The following is a 19,855-nucleotide window of genomic DNA, read 5'->3' on the forward strand; positions in this document are numbered from 1 at the left end:
CAGAAGAGTGGTAAGGGCTAGGCAATGGGTGTCAAGTGACTTGCCCAGGGTCACACAGCTGGGAAGTGGCTGAGGCCAGATTTGAACCTAGGACCTCCCGTCTCTAGGCCTGGTTCTCAATCCACTGAGCTACCCAGCTGCCCCCAAATGTACCCTTTTTTACATGGACTACTTGTGCCAAATTACCTGAACAGCCTGAGCTGCACCAAAGCTGACAATGGATGTAAACAGAACATCTCTTTCTAAGCTGTGTTGGTCCCGCAGTATCATAGGCAAGGCATCACTTATCTTAGCCTGAAGAGTGTCTGGCCTTTGAACCAAAAAGCAGGGCTGAAAGCATACTTAGTGCTTGGTACCTGTACCAAGGACTGGGGGCACGTGAAGGGCCAAGGTGCTTTCTGCTGAGAGGCAAAGACCAAGGAAAGATCTCTCATTTTCCCTAACATAAAAACCAGAGTGGCAGTTTCTCTACCTCCCCACCTCCACACTGAGAGCTGTCATATCTGGTTCCCAGATCCCAGCTGTCGCCCTAGTTGATTCCTTTGAATGAGTAGGTATGGTCTGTTTGTCTTTTAAAAGCAATGCTTCTATTAAAGAACACTTTTCTTCCTGTCATTAACCTCCCATCTCCCAGGAACAGCCCAGACTTGCTTTCTGTATGGATACTTTCCCTAGGATCAAGTTTTCCATTCTAAGTGGGAAAATTCTGGAGGTGTATAGTAAGTGCTTCAAATTCACACGCACCCAAGAGCAGCCTGGATGGATGCATTCGCCGTCGCTTTAATCAGTGCCGCTTTTTTTTTTGAATGTGCATAGGTGAATCAAAACATGTTCTCAAGCTACATAAGTGAGCATCCCGTGTAGAACCATTATCAGTTCAAAAGCGGGGTGGAAAGTCCACTTCCTATATGATTCTATCCTAAATTGGAGATAAAATACCACAGAAAAGGAATTCGATATTAGTAATTCTTTTACAAGTAATCCAAGTACAATACATTTGACTTTGTAGTAGGTGTTCTCAGATGTCAGAAGGGGAGGGAGGAAAGAAAGCTTCAGCAAGGAAGGGTGGCAACAGCCCAAAAGCTGTTGTTTTCAACAAAATAAATGTAATGATGCTAATAGGAAGAGAAGGCAAGGGACAGACAGAATTCTTTCCAGATTGTTCGTTTGTATCGTCCTGGGTCAACAATCACGCCAGCTCTGTTCTACAATGGCCGAAACTCGCTTTTCATATTCTCGCTTGTTCTCCTGGTATAGCTGGGCAGCCTGGCTGTTTGCTGGACTGTTGGGATTAGGCTCATCCAATAAAGACTGGAAAACACGAAAAAGAAAAGTTCAACTGGACAAAGTTTAAAAAATTCAAAATAAAGCTGAACTAGTACCCACTTCTATTTAACTACAGGAAATGTATTAGTCTTGTCATAATTCTAGTAGAATATTTCCTAGTGGCCCGGGCCTTAATTTCATTTACAAACATCAGTAAAATTAAACAAGGAAAACTCAGCTATGGCTCCCCCTTCCCTTTTTTTTAACCCTTACTTTCTGTCATAAGACAAAAGGGCAAGTGACTTACTCAGGGTCCCCTTCCCTTATAACATTAAGCTAAATTATTTATGCAAATGCTCAACAGGCTTTAGTGAAACTAGGAAAATTCACCTGTATGGATGTCAAAATGGAGGAAACATCATAGGTTGGGCTCCAACGATTTTGAAGTATATCCAGGCATATACTGCCATCTGCATAGACTAAAAGCATAGCTGTATCAGTGTACAGACCGTGGACCCACTCCTATGATGACTGACAGTGTTCCTAAAGTTGGGGGGGCAGCTCTTCAGTAGACCATGTTTACAGGCACTCAGCCATGTGGTCTTGTCTTGGTCAACAAGCTGAGCAGTCTATCCTAGTGGCTATTCTACTCAGGGATTCTAGGAGGCCTCTGGAAGTTGTTTGCCAGTGATGATGAACCTTTTAGAGGGGCAGGTGATGTCCTCAAGCCCTCATGGAGAAGGGGAGGGGAGCAGCCCAGCCCCTCATCCCTCTGGCTTTCAAGTAATGAATTCTGTGTTGGAGTGATGGCATGTGTGCCCACAGAGAGGACCCCGAGTGCTCCTTCTGGCACATGTGCTATAGGTTCATCACTATGGGTCGAGGCTGTGTGACACTGGCCACATAAGAGAAAATATCTCGCCTCTATCTCTAGTTATCAAGAAGGTATCATCTAGCTTACTTGGAAAAATAAAAAGCCAGAAGCACAAGTGATGATACTCCATTATACCATCCGATAATTCAGATCCAAACAGAATGTTGTCAGAACAAAGAAGTTACAAGATGTCCTTAAAGGATCATCAAAATGAAAAAAAAAACTTTCTTAAAAGCGAAAAGAAATGGCTTTAGGTCAAGCTGGCTGTGCTTCAGAGGGGCTCTGAAAAAGAAGGGTTTGCTCTAAGCCATTTAAGGCCTTTTCCCAATTAAGTCCTCCCTCCACCCTGCACCCTGCCCATATAACACGCCCTCAGTTTATAGAGAACTACCGATCCTACTGTGCCCAAGAGGGAGCTTGCCCACTACTGGGGAGGCCTCATTTGTGAGTCATTTCACTGTTCTTCCTTTGGAGACCATCCCAACAGGTGATATGAACCTGCCCAGCACAGTCACAGGGCCTTTAGGGCGAGTTTGGATCCAAGATTGCTGGTCCGGGGAGGAATTTCACTACCCCCCCCATCCTGCCCCCAACAAAATACTTGACTAAACTGGCAGCAAGCTAAACCAATTCATAAGTACCCTCTCCCAAGAAAGACACGTGAAAGGATAAAGACACTTACCATTTGGATGAAACATTTTAGAGACAAATCTTACTGTAGGTGGTTTGTTTGGATATTCTTCTGTGAATTCTATTGTAAGTTTAAATGTACCTGTAGACAGAAAAGTTTAAACCACCACATTTACAAGCATTTCAGCTCCAGACTGATTTGCTTATTCTTAATAATGTACATTTGCATTCAGCTTTAGGAGCTGCAAAGCTCTATCCTTGCAGCAGTGTGGAGGTAATGAGTACAAAAGTCACGAGAAAATCAGACCCAGAGAGGTGAACAGATTTCCTAATATTCCTGGGGACATACAAATGATGCAGATGTGTCCAGGGGCATTATGGGGAGGAAGGGGTGTGTGTGTGTACGTGCGCATACATACATACATGCGGAGAGGGGAAAGGCTAGGCAAGAGGAGAGCCCAACATGAGACCCGTTTCCAAATGTACAATTTGGGTGACATCCCCCTTACAACCGTGTGTATTTTATTACTGTAAATGTTGGACTTGCTTAACCTGCTTTATTCAAACTTCAGAACAGTCCACAGTGGGCTCAGAATCACCGACTTTGGAATAACTAGCTGTAGCAAATGGAAGCTAAGACAAGTAGACTTTCCTTGAGCTGGCATTCATGGCCCACCCACCACAAAATGGCTGTTCTTCCTCCTTCCCCTAGAGGCACTCTGAGGAGTGAGGCCCGGTCATGAAGTTCCAGGTGTCTCTGGCAATTTTAGCAGAAAACCCCACTTCATTCTGCTCAGTCTTTCCTTCATGATCCAAAGCGCCCCAAACCTTAATGAGGGGGACAGGCCCTACCAGGCTCCCTTTTCTCCAACAGAGCCCATGCTATTCCCTCTTCCTGTGATGGCTCCCCTCCCCTTTCAACTTGTCACTCTAGCCACCCTTCTAGGCTGGGCTCCAATGGCCTTTGAACTGAAGCATCTTCTAATCGAACAATTTTCTAATTTTCTCATCTGAGAAGCTGACTAATAGCACACATCTGTCACCTTCAGGGCCAGGATGCTAGTTATACTGGCCTCTCCCCCCTTGTCTGAACAGTCTATGGTACACGCCGAATCCTTGACGTTTCTCTTTTTTCAACCAAAAGGAGGGAACAAAGACTGAGAGTCCTAAAAGTCCTTTAAAGTAGGAGTATCAAACCCAAACTGAAAATGGAGGGGCGGGACCAAGAAACTGTACATAAGGATCCCTGCAGGCTTCATATTAACTTAGAAAACCACACATTAATATTATCTATGCTTTATTTTGCCGTTGTTAAACATGTCCTAATGACTTTTGCTCTGGCTCAAGCTGCCCTGGGGAGTGTTGTGGGCAACTTGTTTTAACAGCTCGGCTTTAAAAGAGATAGCAGCCAGACTTGAGATTCATTTCAACTAAATAATAATAATAATAATAATAATAATACGACTCTCCGTTTTAAACCCTACTTTTCCAATAAGGAAGATTGGTTAAACAGTGCCCACTGGAAGTACAATTCCCCAAACAATTAAGCTTCCAGAAAACAATATCCTATTCCCAGTCTGGGGGATGGTCCATGGATAAACATGGACGGTAGGGGAAGCTATGAATATGCCCCCAAATTGACAATCAGGCTTGAACAAAGAACTAGTAAAAGGCACGGGCTATTACTAGTAGTTAGGCTCTACAATGAATTTTTTAAAAAATCCCAGCTCATCAGAGAATGTTGACAACAAACACATCACCAATTCTGATGACACGGTGCTTTTTGTAATTCTCTGTCCAAAACATGTAAATTGCAAAGTTGGAATTCTGTCCCCAGATTTTTCAGAGAAAAAAAATCCTTACCTAAACATTCAGCATCAACTAAGTGGTTTTCTTACACGTCAGTAAGGTGGAATTCCATGATAAGTACCATCGTTGGCAGAATTTAACTGGACACAGGTCAGGAAACTACCTGCCCCTTGTACATCCCCCACAAGTCAGTATCACACTGTCCTCAGCATTCAAATAGCCACTCAACAGTTGCCTTAGTTGTTCACACTAATGAGGGGATTGGTGGCAGAGGTCATCTAGAAATCATTCCTATTTGGTTCTGGAAGGCTCCATATGATTCCAACAGATGTATCTTCCTAATTATGTTTTCTTTAGGCCAATACACAATTGAATTGGCATTTGGCGGGCACTCACAGTAGAGAAGGCAACCCTTAATCAGGGACTTTGCCTGATTCTTCAAAAATTGGGAATCAATGATAGAAAGATTGGGTTCTGTTTATCAGGCAAGGATAAAGGCCTGCAAGTGTTGGGATTTGGAAAAGTAGTTCTAATAACCATTAAAAAAAGAAATTCAACAATACATGGATAACCCAGTGGAATTGCTTTTCGGCTCTGGGAGGGAGAGAACATGAATCATGTAACCTTGGAAAAATACTTTAAAATAAATAAGTTTAATAAATAAATCCAAGAAGCTTATCTTGGACCAAAATTCTTTTTTTCCCCAAAATTATGTTTTTTTCCACCAAGAAAAACCAATCACAAGCCGCATCAAAGCCTTCAGTGGTTCCCAAGTGCCTTGGATAAACTAAAATCTGCTCGGTCTGGCATTTAGAGTCTGACTCCAACCCATCTTCCTAGCCTCGTTTTATATTATTTCTTCATTACTATTTTAATACTAGTCATCCAAATCCTCATCATGCTCTGGAGATAACCCTGGCCTCCCAAAGGATATGCTCAGGCCCTCTACCACACTGGATGGACTTGGAGTATTCCACGATGGTCGATAGTTGATGAATTTTTCTTCTGCAACTCTTGTCAGCCATTTAAGCCATATACTATGTCAGAGAAAGAAAGAAGTGGAGTATGCACCCCTTGAAATGATGGATATTGGAAGGGGTTTTTCCTTAGACAAAGGAAACCAGATGTCACAGAATAAACTATTACCTTTCTTCTTACCACCTGGTCACAAATCATCTTTGAGATCTTTCTACATCTAGAGGATGTGGAAAAAACAGGTTTACACTCTTCTTCATTAACCAGAAATGTTATTAAGGCCCGAAAAATCGGAAGTGCTCAAGGAGGAGTTCTCCCTTCCGAAACATTACATGAATCCGATTTCAGAAATGAATTAAATTTCAATTATCTAAGATCCTCAAGCATGGATCTGACTATGTCACATTCAGAGGCACATTTTAATCAGAAATTCTGAAGGGCTCAGATGAAATTTTATAACCTCTTTTCCAGCCCCACTGGTTAGAAAGGGAATTTAACACTGAGGTTCTTTCTCTGATGACACTAAAAATTCCAGCTTTTTTGCAAAGAGATGACTGGGTGCTCATAAAATCACCTTAAACAGAGCTACCTCCCCAAAACTCAGCCTGCTAGGCGACCTACTCTATGTGACTGAAGCTGAGAGAGTTCAAAATGTCTTCAAAGACTCTGGGCAAGGATGTGCAGTGGAAAGCACTCAACTTAGGAGTCAGGAAAGCCCTGGGTTCAAATCCCATATGATGGGTAACCTTGGTCCGCCACTATAACTTGTCTGAGATTCCATTTCCTTTACATCCAGAAATCCTTAGCACCTAACAGCCAGAATTACTGCAACGCTCAATTTGGGTAATATGAGGCAAGCATTTCTATGTCAGCACTCCTTTAGATAGAATCTCACAAATTTAGCTTGTTTAAGCTTTAAAAAACTCTTGGACAACTAAAGCCATAGTTTGATCTAATCTACACTGCTTTGGCCTTCCAAAAGGTTCCAGAGAAAGCACCAATTAAGGCCCTGACAGAAAGGCTCTGTACCTGCTTTGGAGAAAGCTGATAACTAAAAATCCAAAGGAGGCAAACTGACAATCTTCGCTTTAAAGACGAGGACTGCAAGTTCCTCGAACCTGAGAACTCCCTGAGTACATCTGGAGTGGTCACATTTTAAAAAAAGGTTTTGTATAGGAACTTTGGAGGAACACATCCCTAAAATAAGAATGAGGGTTTTTTTCCCTTTCTAGGAAAGGTGAGATATAAGACTGCTGCTGGGCTGCTGCCTAAAAAGCTGCATGGATTCTGGGAGCGAGGCTCACCCTGGGAGGAAGGGTGATTTAAAAAAATGAGGAGGCAGCTGGGTGGCTCAGTGAATTGAGAACCAGGCCTAAAGATGAGAGGTCCTAGGTTCAAATATGACCCCAGACAGTTCCTAGCTGTGTGACCCTGGGCAAGTCACTTGACCCCCATTGCCTAGTCCTTACTGCTCTTCTGCCTTAGAACCAATACAGTATTGATTCTAAGATGGAAGGTAAGGAGTTAAAAAAATGGTTACAACCCTGGGCTGATCTCCTAAATTAGAGCTCAGTTACAATTTGCACAAGTAGGGGAACTGCCAGAGCCACAATGATGAGATAAGAGAGCCTCGATTTACTAAAGCTACTCTTGAGGAGTAGCTGAAGAGCTGATGTGGAGAGAGACACAATGGCATAGCAGATAGAACATGGAGGCATACAGAGCCAGGAGCTCCAGGTTCAAATCATGCCTAAAGATGCTTAGCTTTGTGGCCCTTTTAGCAGAGCCTCAGTTCCTTCAGCTGTAAAATGGTGATAATATCACTTAAACTACCTTCCTCACAGGATAGTTGTGCGGAAAGTACTTTGTGACCTTAAAGCACTCTACAAACATGAGCTTCAATTACTAAGGGTCCCTTGAAATTAGGATACTAGACAATCATTTCAAAATGCAGGCAAAATATCAAGGTTTCTAGTACTGGTCTTTTTTGATCTAAGGTATGGTCTCAGCTTTTGGGTTCTCTTCAACAATGAGGCATGGCCTCCCCATGTTTCATCTAAGCTCTTCACCTCTTTCCTTCAAAATAACTTCAACTGGTCTCAGATGCTTCCTAGCTGGGTGATTCTGGGTAAATCAACCAGTTGCTTAGTCCTTGCCCCTCTTTTGTCAAAACAAAAAGAACAAACAAACCCCCAAACTCCTTCAGTCTCTGTCTTCTGTTCCCTTTCCTTAGGGACTAGTGGTTCCAGAAACCTCTAAAGACAGATTTGTAAGGGTGGATTGTCCACTCAGAATAGTTGCTGACATTTCCTTGTTTTCCTAATATATTTGAAAGGGCCCAGGGTGACCCTGCACGTTGGCCGGGCTTTTCCACGTAAATCTTTTTGCCCCATAAGTGAGTATCCACAAAAGATTGCCTGCATAGCTAGTTAGCCACATGTGGTTAGTATCCTAAATACCCGAGGAAGTGCAGTATCTCCACAAGGAGAGACTGATTAAGCAGGGAAAACCAAACCAACCAGAGCTGTATGCCCAGCATGGGCAGTGCCGTCCTTTGGGCCCTCACAATGAGGTCAATATGCACTTAGGCCATCATCACAGACGCAGCTATTATTAAGGGAAGGTCCCCAGGTAGGTAAGACATTCATTCTTTCAACCCTCCCCCTTCCCCAAGTCAGACACAGTTGTGAAATAGCTAACCAATAGCCAACAATTATTCCAGTGCTTGCTGTCCAATAAAGCTGTGCCCAGCAGAAAGCTTTTGGAGTAAAATGATATGAGAAGCCAACCCAAACAAATCCACTCTGCTCATGTGCACATGGAGCTGAAGTTTCAAGAACTAGACACAAATCTACTAGAGAAAAAGGGAATCTCGGTACAGGGAACAACCCCTGTGGTTCTAGAATGAATAATTCAATGGATATTGCAGATCTGTGACTTTACTGGCAGAGGCAACTCAGGATGAAGAAACTACTTTCTACCAGTGCAGATCTGCAACTGATAAGATAGTTGCCTGGGGTGAAGTGAGGTGATGTGATTTATCCAGGTTTACCCACTTCAACTGGGGCCCTCTAGTCTCTTATCTATCCATTTAACCTTACCTGGGCAAACTGCCTTCTTAGGCTCTATCAGTGCTTTTTATTTAGTACTTTTATTTCACTGTACAGCCCGTGAAGAAGGATGGAGGCAGAGAAAGGAGAATCTCAGGATAGTCGGGTGGCCATTTACATATATATATATAGAGAGAGAGGGGGGGGGTACCACAATGGTGGATTCCACTAATTGGAAATTATTTTTGATGTTTAAGAAACCAAAGCTTTAATCACAAAAGCTTCAATAGTTTCAAACTGCCAGAAGCCTTCTGGGGCCATTAAAGGGCACTGCTGCACTATGTTTCCTTTTAGTCTGGCAAAAATCACAGAATTTAGTTGGAAGGAACCTGGGATTCCGTATAATCCAACCCCTACCCCTACCAAGAACCCCCTCTATAATCTTCTCCACTGAGGAGGAGAAAGCCTCCTAACCCTGTAAATGGCAAAAAGCTGGCCCACAAACCCACTCTAAATGTGGCCTTTCTAAAGTGTACCCTCTTTCTCTAGACGATCTTTCAGATACTTGCCTCCCCCCAAAGGTATCCCCTTTACTCCCTGCGAATTCGGCTGTTAGAAATGCCAGTCCTTTAAAGAGAGGTGAAGACAGAGAGAAGGGTCTGGGTTTGGCTCTTGCATTAGTGGGAGCACGAATTAGGATACACGGCCTTTATGGTCCCCAGTATCTTTCCCGATTCTACTTTAGGACTTCATTAGTGACAGAAGTGGAAAGGTCGCAAACTACCCAAAGAAACAGTTGTGATCAGTGCTCTAGTGCCCCCTTGACAAGCCCCGAGAACAGGTACCAAGCTGGAGTCAGGTGGTCAGCAGCCAGTACAACCTGCCATACAAGGGCAGCTTCTTCTCGCCCGCAGGAGGTAGAGAAGAAAGAGGGGGACTGGGCTGGCTGAATAGGGACCCACTCCTTGCCCAGCTCAACAGCCGGCTCTGAAAGGGAGGAAGGAGAGCGCTTCTTACCATCTTCGAACGGGGTCCCCTCGGGCCTGCGAGAGACAGGGGAAGGAAGAAGCAAGGCGTAGTCAGTGCCGGCTTGGCTGCCCCCGCATCGCGGGCTCCTAAGAGGGCGCGCGCGGCGGCCACTGTCGCTGTCCTCGCCCCCCCCCCCCCCACACACACACACACCCGCCTTCCTGGTCGCCCGCCCCCTAGACGGGAGGCCCCTGCTGCTGGCATCGCCCGGCGCGGGCCTCGCGCTCCGTGCGCGCAGCTCCGGCTTCCTTCCCGGTCCCGCAGGCAGCGGCTACTCTAGCCCCTGGCTCGGGTCGGCCCTGAGGCCGGCGGGCTGCCAGTCTCGATCTGTCCCACTCCAGCAAGGCACCTGGGCCCCCTTCTTCTCCCCTGCCAGACTGGCCTGGCCGCTGCCCTCGCCCGTGCCCGCCCCAGGGCTCCCCCGGCGGACTCACCCGAAAATGACCGCGTTCCACACCATAATGTTGTTCTCCGACGGGGCTCCGCTCACCCCTGCAGGGGGGTCCTCTTGCAGCCTGAAGAGGGAGCGCGAGCAGGCTCAGGCGGGCCCAGCCCAGCCAGTGCCCCAGGCTGGGACCCCACCCCTCGCCCCGCGCCCCTCAGCCGGCATCCACGGCCCCTCCTTACCTCTTGAAGTCCCGCATGAGGCGCCGCCGGGCCGGGGTGGACATGTCGTGGACTGCTGCGGACTCAGGGGTGGGGCATAGACCAGCGACCGAGCAGGAGAAGGAGAAGGAGGCGGTGGCTGTAAAGGAGGAGGAGAAGGAGGGGCGGAGGGGAGGAGAGGGAGGATCTGGAAGAAGAGGAGGAGGAGGAGAAGGAGAAAAAGGAGGAGGAGGAGGAAGAGGAGAATAAGCACCGAGTGCAGACGCAACCGGAGCAGAGTCGGAATCGAACTAGAAAGCTTGAGCCCCCGGCCCAGAGGAGGGTGGGCCGATACCAACCGAATGGCCCCAGAGGGGAGACAGGGGCGGAGGAGGCTGCACCACTGCTGAGGCGCGGGGGAGGACGGGCGGAAGACAGCGACCAGAGCTACGTGAAGTCACCAGAAGGGGCGGGGGGAGCGAGCTCCCGAGAGCAATAATCACCCATGCAACTCCCGGGAAAGGGAAAGAGGGCCAATACCGGGTGCTTTTAGGAAAAAATGCTTTCGGTTCTATACCAATCCCCCTTTCCTTCCCCGCCGTTGCCTCCAACCTCCTGCTCTGGGGCGCTCCCACAGATACACTGGGGCTGTACCATTCAGCGAAAGGCGTTCTCAGAGGGGAATGAGCCGCCCTGCCAGGCGAGCCTGGAGCTCTCCTTACACCCACTTGAGCCTAGAGGAGGGTTGTACCATCGACATCAAGGGGGACCGAGGAGAAGGGACGAACCCTGTCCCAGAATCCTAGTGGATCTACTGATCCAGCCCCCCGGGGTGAGGGATATTAAATGTACCCAGCAGTCCTAAGTATGGGGAGCCTAGGTGGGTGACCCTGTGAAATGATCTTAGATGGGGACAGGGAGGGCCAGGAACCATTCGGTCCCAGCCCAGTGACTCTGCAGCCACGTTTACAAACACCGGTAACCAGGAGAAACACCCTGGGCCCACACTCAGTAAGAGGAGTTATTGTCTTGTCCAAGATACAGAGGGATGCCTGAAGAGCAGCAGTCGGGGAGGCTAGCATTTATGGGGCAGAATTGTCTATAAAGGACCTTTTCTCACCACCTCTCCTTTTTAATTATTTTTATTTTCCTCCCTCCCTCCTTCCTTCCCTCCTTCCCTCCCTCCCTCCTTCCTTCCTTCCTTCCTTCCTTCCTTCCTTTCTTCCTTCCTTCCTTCTTTCCTTCCTTCCTTCCTTCCTTCCTTCCTTCCTTCCTTCCTTCCTTCCTTCCTTCCTTCCTTCCTTCCTTCCTGTCCATTTCTTTATTTCTCATGGCACAATAACATTCAATGACACAAATATACTACAATTTGTTTAGCCATTCTCCAGGAAGAGGGCACCCCTTTGGTTTCCAACATTTTTAGTACATATAGATCCTTCTTCAATTTCTTTGGAGTGCAGGCTTAGTAGAATCATCCCTGGGTCAAAGGGCATGCACAATTCGATAACTCAGGACATACTTCCAAATTGCATTCCAGAATGGCTGGACTGATTCACACCTCCACCAGCAAAGCATTAGAGTACCTGTTTTCCCACCTCCCCTCCAGCATTTGTCATTTTCCTCTTTGGTCATCTTTTCCAGGTAGAGCCTCAAAGTTACTTTCATTTGCATATCTCTAATTATTAATGATTAGTGAGTAGCACTTTTTCATATGGATTTTATTCATTAAGGAATGGCTCTTAAGCTTAGAAATTTGAATCAACAACCAAAAGGAGATTTTAAGCGAAAGTAAAACAAGGGATGAGTTACCCATTAAAAAAAAAAGAAGCTGCCTATGCAGAGGTAACAGTCAATTACACCAAGTAATTAACATTTCTAAGGGGCTTTCTGGTTTGCAAAGGGCTTGCACACACCCATCTCCTTTGATCTGACAGCAATCAATAAACATTTTATTGGACTCTAATTAGGCTTAAGGGATTAAAAAACAAAAGTGAAACAATCTGTGTCTTCAAGGGGCTTACATTCTAATGATCCTCAAAGACCTGGTGAGGTAGGTGCTATTATTATTCCCATTTTACAAATGGAAACATGGTTGGGGAGAGAAAGGGATAACTGCCTAGAGTTACACAACTCTGCAGGGTGCCTGAAAAGGTTAAAAAACAAAACAAAATAATTCAGTTACAATTTATCCAAAAGGGACCTGGAAGGTATCTTTTCTTTTCTCATAAATTACTTTTTCAGGAAATCTTACAGAAGAAAGGCTAAAAAGAGTTTGCTTGAGCTCAGTTTTAACTTTGTTAAAAGTTAAAAAGCTATTTGTAACTAGCAATGAACTATGGTGGCCAGCTCTTTGGGCTGGGAGGGGAAATGGATGTTTGGAAACGAAAGTGATTTCTGAACAAAAGCTACCAGCAAATAGGAAAAAGAAAAAGTTTTCTACAACCATTATCTCTTCAGCCTTCTTTCTCAACCGCTAGAAATCTGGCTCCTCTCTCTCTCTCCTTAACCAAACCCTCTCTAGCGAAATTGCTCTTTCTTTCAAACACAGGAAGACTTGGCTGGACTGAAAGAGATGGAAATAAGCAGAACCAGTAGAAGAATATAAGCGGTGATTAAAATAACTAAATTATATGTTAGAAATAATTAAGATAAACAAAAAGAACCAAGCCAGCAAAGGTCAGTCAGCCCTGGAAATGAGGTGAAGAAGAAACACCTCACTCCATATAGGAAGGGGATGGGGGTGGGTTTGAGTATGAGGAACCACTATGGATGTTGGGATGTTGCATACAGTCACCCCGGTGGTTGGTTTTCCTTGATTTTTTTTTAACCCTTACCTTCTTTTGCCTTAGCATCAATTTTAAGACAGAAGAATTGTAAGGGCTAGGCAATTGGGATTAAGTGACTTACCCAGGGTCATACAACTTGGAAGCAGCTGAGTTCAGATTTGAACCCTGTGGCACTCTAACCACTGTGCAATGGAGCTGTGTCTCCCCCCCCCCCCTTAAATGTTTTAATATCTTTCTTGGTAACATCATCAATTTAATGATGAGGTTTTAATGATTAATTTAATGATTTCAGTATGTACTGAAATGACTGTGATGTAAAAAAGAAAAATTATAATAAAACTAAATTTTTATTTATTTATTAAATACCTTAAAATATTATTTCTTTATTATTTTAATTTATTTTTAAATCATTACTTTCCATCTTAGACTCAGTACTGTGTATTGGTTCTAAGATAGAAGAGTGGTAGGGCTAGGTAATGGGGGTTAAGTGACTTGCCCAGGATCACACAGCTAGGAAGTGTCTGAAGCCAGTGTTGAACCTAGGACCTCCTGTCTCTAGGGCTAGCTCTCAATCTACTGAGCCACCCAACTGCCCAATAAAACTAATTTTAAAAATAAAAGAAAATTAATTTATTCTCAAAGGTCACTGCTGAGTTCCCAAAACTGATGACATTCTTCTTAATCTCTCTGCAGCATTTGATACCCCTTCCCCCTTCCTTTTTCAGCATGGATCCTACATCTAGAAATGGAATGGTCCTCAGAAACCATCTAGTCCAATCGTCTCATTTTACAGAAGGGGAAACTGAAGTCCAAGGAGTAGAAGCCAGTAAGGGCAGAGCCTAGATTCAAACTGAAGTCTTCTGATTCCAAAACCAACCTTTTCCTCATTCTGCCTATGTCAAAGTATCTTCCATGTGCCCAATTCTGTCGTCAATGCTGAGCATTCAAAGCCCCAAACGAAACAGTTCATGCCTTAAAGGGGCTTCCAGTTTTCATGCTGTCTCCTCCCTAGAGATCTCGGTGGCTCCTAAACCCTTTGGGCTCTTCAATTCTTCTTGCTCTCTTTTGCACTTTAATTTCCCCCAAAGAACAAAAATCACTTTTCTCTCCCTCTCAACTCTCCCCACTCCCCTTGTGAAGAAAGAAAATCAAACCCCTGGGAATGACTATGTAAAGGCCAGCCCGACACATTCCGGAACTGGCCCTGGCCAAAAAGACTGTCTCGGCCCGCCTGCTGAGTCTGGCGCTGGGGCAGATTTTAGCCCAAGTCCTCTGGAACAGGGGCCAGCCATGGAGGCGGGTAGAGATCTAAAGGCTGTCAAGGGTTTTTAGCTTTCTATTGTTATGGTGCCTGTTCTGCTCTCTTCTCCCAGCATCCCCTCATACCAGACCTGTGAGCGTCCTGGGATTTTCTCAGAATTGCTCTTTCTTCTACCCATATTACTGCAGCTCCATTGAAGTCATCATACTTGTCCTTGGACATCCGATTCCAATGTCCTCTTCTCCAATTAACCTTCCTTCCTTCCCTTTTTTCTTCCACCCTTCCTTCTTTCCTTCCCTCCCTCCTTTCTTCCATCCTTCCCTCTCTCTTCCTTCATCCCCCCTTCCACCCCTCCCTTCTTCTCTTCCTTTCTCCCTCTCTCCTTCCTTTCTTCTTCCTTCCTTCCTTCCTCTTTTTTCATTCCCTCCTTCATTCCTCTCTTCCCTTCCTACCTCCTTCTCTCCCTCCCTCCCTCCCTTCTTCTTTCCTCCCACCTTTTTTCTTTAATCAATCAATGGACATTTATTTTTTAAAATAATATTTTCCCCAATTACAGGTAAAAATAATTTTAAAAATTTCCCTCAATTTTGAGCTCCAAATTCTCTCTTCCTCCCTGCTTCATGAGCCTCTAAGCCACCTGATGGAGATTTTACAGAAGCATTCATGTAAAACACTTTTTCTGCATCAGCCTATTTGTGGAAGAGATCTTGAACGAAAAACAAGTTAACTGTAGTGTATTTGGGTTTGCATCCAGGCTCGACAGGCATGTAGTCAATGTGTGCTAGTACCTGGTTTAGGGCCTGAATATACAAATTAAACAACAACAAAAGCAAGCCCTGCCTGCAAGGAGTTTTCGTTTTCTTGGGGAGAAACAACATATATACATAGATACACAGAGCATACACATGTCTATTATGCACATATGTGTATGCTACAGTCCTTTTTGGATCCCTGCTGGGGTAAATGGTTTCTTCCTTCATCTTCACTTCATACTTTTGACCTTTTTTGAGGGAAATGATGCATTGGGACCTGAGATTTTATTTGTATTAGGGAGGGAACTTAAGACCCGGTCTTAAGAGAGTAGCTAGAGAGCAGTTAGAAGTTAAGTGACTTGCCCAGGGCCCCACAACCAATATGAAAGAGAAGCTGGACCCAAATGGTTTGCACTCTGAGATGGGTTCTCTATCCTCTTGGCCATGTGACCTGTTGTACATTTTTCTCATTGGCTCTGCAGTAGAAGAGAGAACTGGAATTCAAGTCCTGCCTATGATACCACCTGCTGAGTGGCTCCCTTAGCCTAGCTTCCAGGTCTCAGAGAGAGTTAGATCAGAGGGCCTCCAAAGCTTCCCACTGTGTGGGAATGTGACCTTGGGCAAGTCACTGCAACTCCCTGGACTTGTTTCCTGACCTGTAAAATAAGAGTCCTGGATTCAGCTCTGAAAGTCGGTCTCTCTTAGGCTTGGCCATAGCCCTGTGATCTTTACTTGTCCTCCACGAAGACAGAGCTGAGTCTGATATCTCCCCTGGCATCTTCTAAGGAGCATTTCACATTGCAGGTGGGGAATACAGATCTGCTGAAATAAACACTGAGGGAGAGTATCATTGGGGAAGGTTTCCTAAGCCAGGTATTGGTTAGAGTTCTCAAAAAGTGAGGGCCAGGGGTAGCTAGATAGAACAGTGGAGAGGGGACCAGGCCTGGAGTCAGGAGGACCTGGGTTCAGATTCAGCCTCAGCCATTTCCTAGCTGGGTGACCTGGGCAACTCAGTTAACCGCTGTTGCCTAGCCCTTCCCTTTCTGTCTTAGAGGTGTTTCTAAGACAGGAAATAAGGGTTAAAAAATAAAAGAAAGATAAGTGATGGATGCTGATGAATAGAAGAAAAAAAGACAATCCAGTTGAGGAACATGGCTTATACAGGGGAATACAAGGAAGATTGGCCTGACAGGGCCAGGAGAACATCCTTGGGGAGAAATGAGAGTTGGACTTTGAAAAGTACCTGGAAGGAGAATAGAGTTAGGGAAGGTATGCGGATGGTTGGGAATAGGCCTTAGAATGCTAGGCTGCGAATTTTGGCTGCAATAGGGAGCCACTGCAGGTCTTTGGAAACAAGGATGAGTGCCATGACAAAAATAGGATGTTGAGGATGGACTGGGGTAAGGGGGGGTGCCAAGAAATCGTGGAGGCCTAGTGCCTGGCTAATAATAGTGCAGAGTGATTTGCATGTTTGTCATTTCTGGTGTTTCACCTGTGTCTTTGTGAGCCTGGTCCATGGTTACTAAATGCGATTTAGTGATCGACTCTTGTCCATGGTGCATTTTTTCCTTCCTCCCTCAGACTACCTGACAAGCTCCCCCCAACCCCCAACTCAGAGACATCAGCTAAAGTTGTTCCCAAAGCCTCTGTGTGTGGCCTTTCTGTGTGTGTGTGTGTGTGTGTGTGTGTGTGTGTGTGTGTGGCCAGCAGAGCAGGATTTACACAAAAGGACTGTGCCTCAGGAAGACTGTGCCCCCACGCTCCTCCCCAGAAGCAGGGTTGCCATAGTGAATGGGCCCATGGCAGAACTCTCTCAGGCAGACAATCGCCAGGCGGGAACAACCTAACTATAGTTCTGTTGGCTGCGAAGCCCCTACCACCCCCATCCCACCTTGACATCTCTGTGCCCATCCAAACAGCCTCTTGTGGGTGCCCCCTCCTTTGGAGGGGGCTGGGGAATGACATCATTTTCCATTCTAAAAGCATCCCTGTCATTTCCTCTATAGCTTCCAACAGGCCCCTGGCAGACACCCAGGCCGGGGCCGACTCCAAATCGTCTTTCAGTCCCCAACATTAAGCTTCTCTGAGGGGCCTTTCTCAGGTTTAGAGTGAATGCTCAGGCCAAGATGTGAGATGCAGCTTTGTCCTAAGTCTTCCGCTCAAACCTGATCTGAACACGAAAGTGAGGATTTTGAAATGTGGCTGCAGATAACTGTGGGAGCCTGGGGGATTTCTTAAATTTAGGGTAGAGTCTAATCTTCACTGGGCCTGGCTCATAAGTACCCAACTGGTTCTTGGATGGCATTAGGCAGCAGAGAGAACAGAATAATTTTAGGATATTATCATTGAGTATCCTCTAAGTCTGTGATTTTGTGATTCTGTAGGCTAGGAATTCACCAGCCATTTAGATCTTCAGAAGATGTGGACAGAAAGAAGATGGAAACAAGAGCAGATAAGAGATGAATTCAAGAGTGTATTCCAGGGGGCAGCTGGGTGGCTCAGTGGATTGAGAGCCAGGCCCAGAGATGGAAGGTGCTGGGTTCAAATCTGCCCTCAGACACTCCCTAACTGTATGACCCCATGGGCAAGTCACTTGACCCCTATTGCCTAGCCCTTCCCACTCTTCTGTCTTACAACCAATACTCAGAGGGGGCAGATAAGTGGCTCAATGGATTGAGAGTCAGGCCTAGAGATGGAAGGTCCTAGGTTCAAATCTGGCCTCAGACACTTCCCAGCTGTGCGACCCTGGGCAAGTCACTTGATCCCCATTGCCCAGCCCTTCACACTCTTCTGCCTTGGAGCCAATCCACAGTATTGACTCCAAGATGGAAGGTAAGGGTTTAAAAAAGTATTTATAGAGAGGGCAGCTAGGTAATAGAGTGGTTAGAATATCAGGTCTCTTGTGATAATAAGGGCATGAACTGAGATGGTAGCTGTGTGATCTTGGCTAAGTCACTTAGCCCCCATTGCCTAGCCCTTGTTGTTCTTCTGTATTAAAACCAACACTAAGCCAGAAGGTAAAGGTTTAAAAGAATGAAAGTATCAGTAACAAGCAACTTTGAAAGATGTACAGAATCTGAGCAATATGCTAACCAACTACAATTCCAGAAGGCTCATGGTGAAGCATTTTATTCACCTTCAGAAAGGAGGTGATAGGCCAAGAGTAAAAATGGAAGCACATTTCATTTTAGTTTTGAAATGGCTAATGTGGGAATTTCTTTTAACTGTGCATGTTTGTAATGGTTTTGAAGGTTTTTTGCTCTTCACAATGCAGGTGGGGAAGGGGAGGTGAGAGGGAGAGAAGGGGAACTGAAAAGAAAATTGAAAAATAATAAATAAAAGTGATATGCCAAATATCAGTGTCAGTCTGTCAGGAGTGAAGTTCCCATAGAGTCCACACTGACAAGGATTGTCCTTGTTGGACAGCAAAAATGGTTTGTTTTTCCCCAGGGAGGACCCACTCAAGCGCTTGGGATGGTTGGGTAAATCAGACATTACTTTAATGGGATATGGGATTTCACAGATGTGAGTACTCCCTCCATTCAGGCAGACTGCAACCCTTCTTTGATCTGGGAAATGGTCTTTGGGAGTTGCTGCTGTCAGATCATCTTGTATGTAGTGGGTCTGATGGTGAGCTGCTCCCTCTTAGCTAGCTGGGCTCTCTGGTTTCAGACTAAAGACAAATATAGTACTCAGAAGAGGTAGGACCCCTCTCCTCTTCTGGTTTCTCTATGGAGTAGAACAAATTATCTTTGGCCTGGAAAGACCAGGACCAAAGCTAAAAGGGAACTGAAACAAAGGAGAGGAGAAAAAAGCACTGGGCTGCCCTGGAGGAACTCCAGTTGTCAGACCCAGAGAAACATCCTGCTAAAGAACTGGCAGGTGTGGTTGCCCAAGCTTTGAAAAACTGGAATCAATAAGAGTAGTTGCCGCTAGTACTTATATAGGGCTTCCAAATTTGCAACGAGCTTTATAAATCTCATCTGATTCTCAAAATGACCCTGTGAAGCAGAAGCTATTACAATCTCTATTTCCAAAGCTGATGAAATTGTGGCAAAGAGAAATTAAGTGACTTGCTTATGGTCACCCAGCTAGTGTCTTCCCCAGGGTAGGATTCAAATTCAAATTGGCTTCATGACTCCAAATCTTGCACTCAAGAAGGGCAAATATTGTTCTGATTATTTTATTTATTTATTTTTATAGCTTCTAAGACAGAGGAGCAAAGAGTTGGAGTGAAGTGACTTGCCCAGGGTCACCCAGCTAAGACATTTGAACCCCAGTCCTCCAGACTGGAGGCCTTGCATTACCTAACTGTTGCCCTTGGGGCCTAGTTCAAATTCGTGTAAAACAGGTAGCCATGTTTAACTGGGAGAAGAGACTTGTCTTCAGGTATCTGGTATCTACCTGTTTCTCAAATGAGGGATGAGACTTATTCTGATTGGCCTCCTAGGGTACACTTGGGGGGAGGGGGGAGGCTGAAGAGAGGCAGAGGGCAAAAACGTCAGGGTAAACACTACCATTACCTACTGCTACCACCAAGAATTCCCAGAAAGAATAAGACTTAGGGGGCAGGTAGGGACCGCTTCTGATTGGATGTTATCCAGCCGAAAGGGTGGGCTATGTTGTGGAGAGGATTTTCTGTGGAGAGATTTGTTGGCCCTATTCCCCGGGGTAAATCATTCCCACTTCCTGTGCCTCGGTTTCCCCCTCTGTAGGAGAAGGAAGTCGAAACCTGGGGAGTCGAGATCCCCTCAGGCCCTAACTGTCCTGTCGGGCCTTGGGGGGTTCTTTCCCTCGGGGTCTTGGTGTCTGAACTGCATGGAGGGGTGGCGGGGTTG

The 19,855-nt window shown here is 45.5% G+C and overlaps 1 protein-coding gene across 1 annotated transcript; it reads right to left on the minus strand.

Moving 5' to 3' along the window:
• Positions 1–952: 952 nt before the first annotated feature.
• Positions 953–10,649, minus strand: UBE2A (ubiquitin conjugating enzyme E2 A). The gene is made up of 6 exons (XM_001363047.5): positions 10,261–10,649; positions 10,068–10,148; positions 9,622–9,647; positions 2,823–2,912; positions 1,657–1,745; positions 953–1,311 (listed from the first exon to the last, which is right to left on the minus strand). The coding sequence occupies exons 1-6, from the start codon at positions 10,302–10,304 to the stop codon at positions 1,183–1,185; spliced, it is 459 nt and encodes a 152-aa protein (XP_001363084.1). The 5' UTR covers positions 10,305–10,649; the 3' UTR covers positions 953–1,182.
• Between the last annotated feature and the right edge of the window lie 9,206 nt (positions 10,650–19,855).

Source organism: Monodelphis domestica, chromosome X (assembly GCF_027887165.1).
Source record: "Monodelphis domestica isolate mMonDom1 chromosome X, mMonDom1.pri, whole genome shotgun sequence".
In the NCBI taxonomy this organism is placed as follows: Eukaryota; Metazoa; Chordata; class Mammalia; order Didelphimorphia; family Didelphidae; genus Monodelphis; species Monodelphis domestica.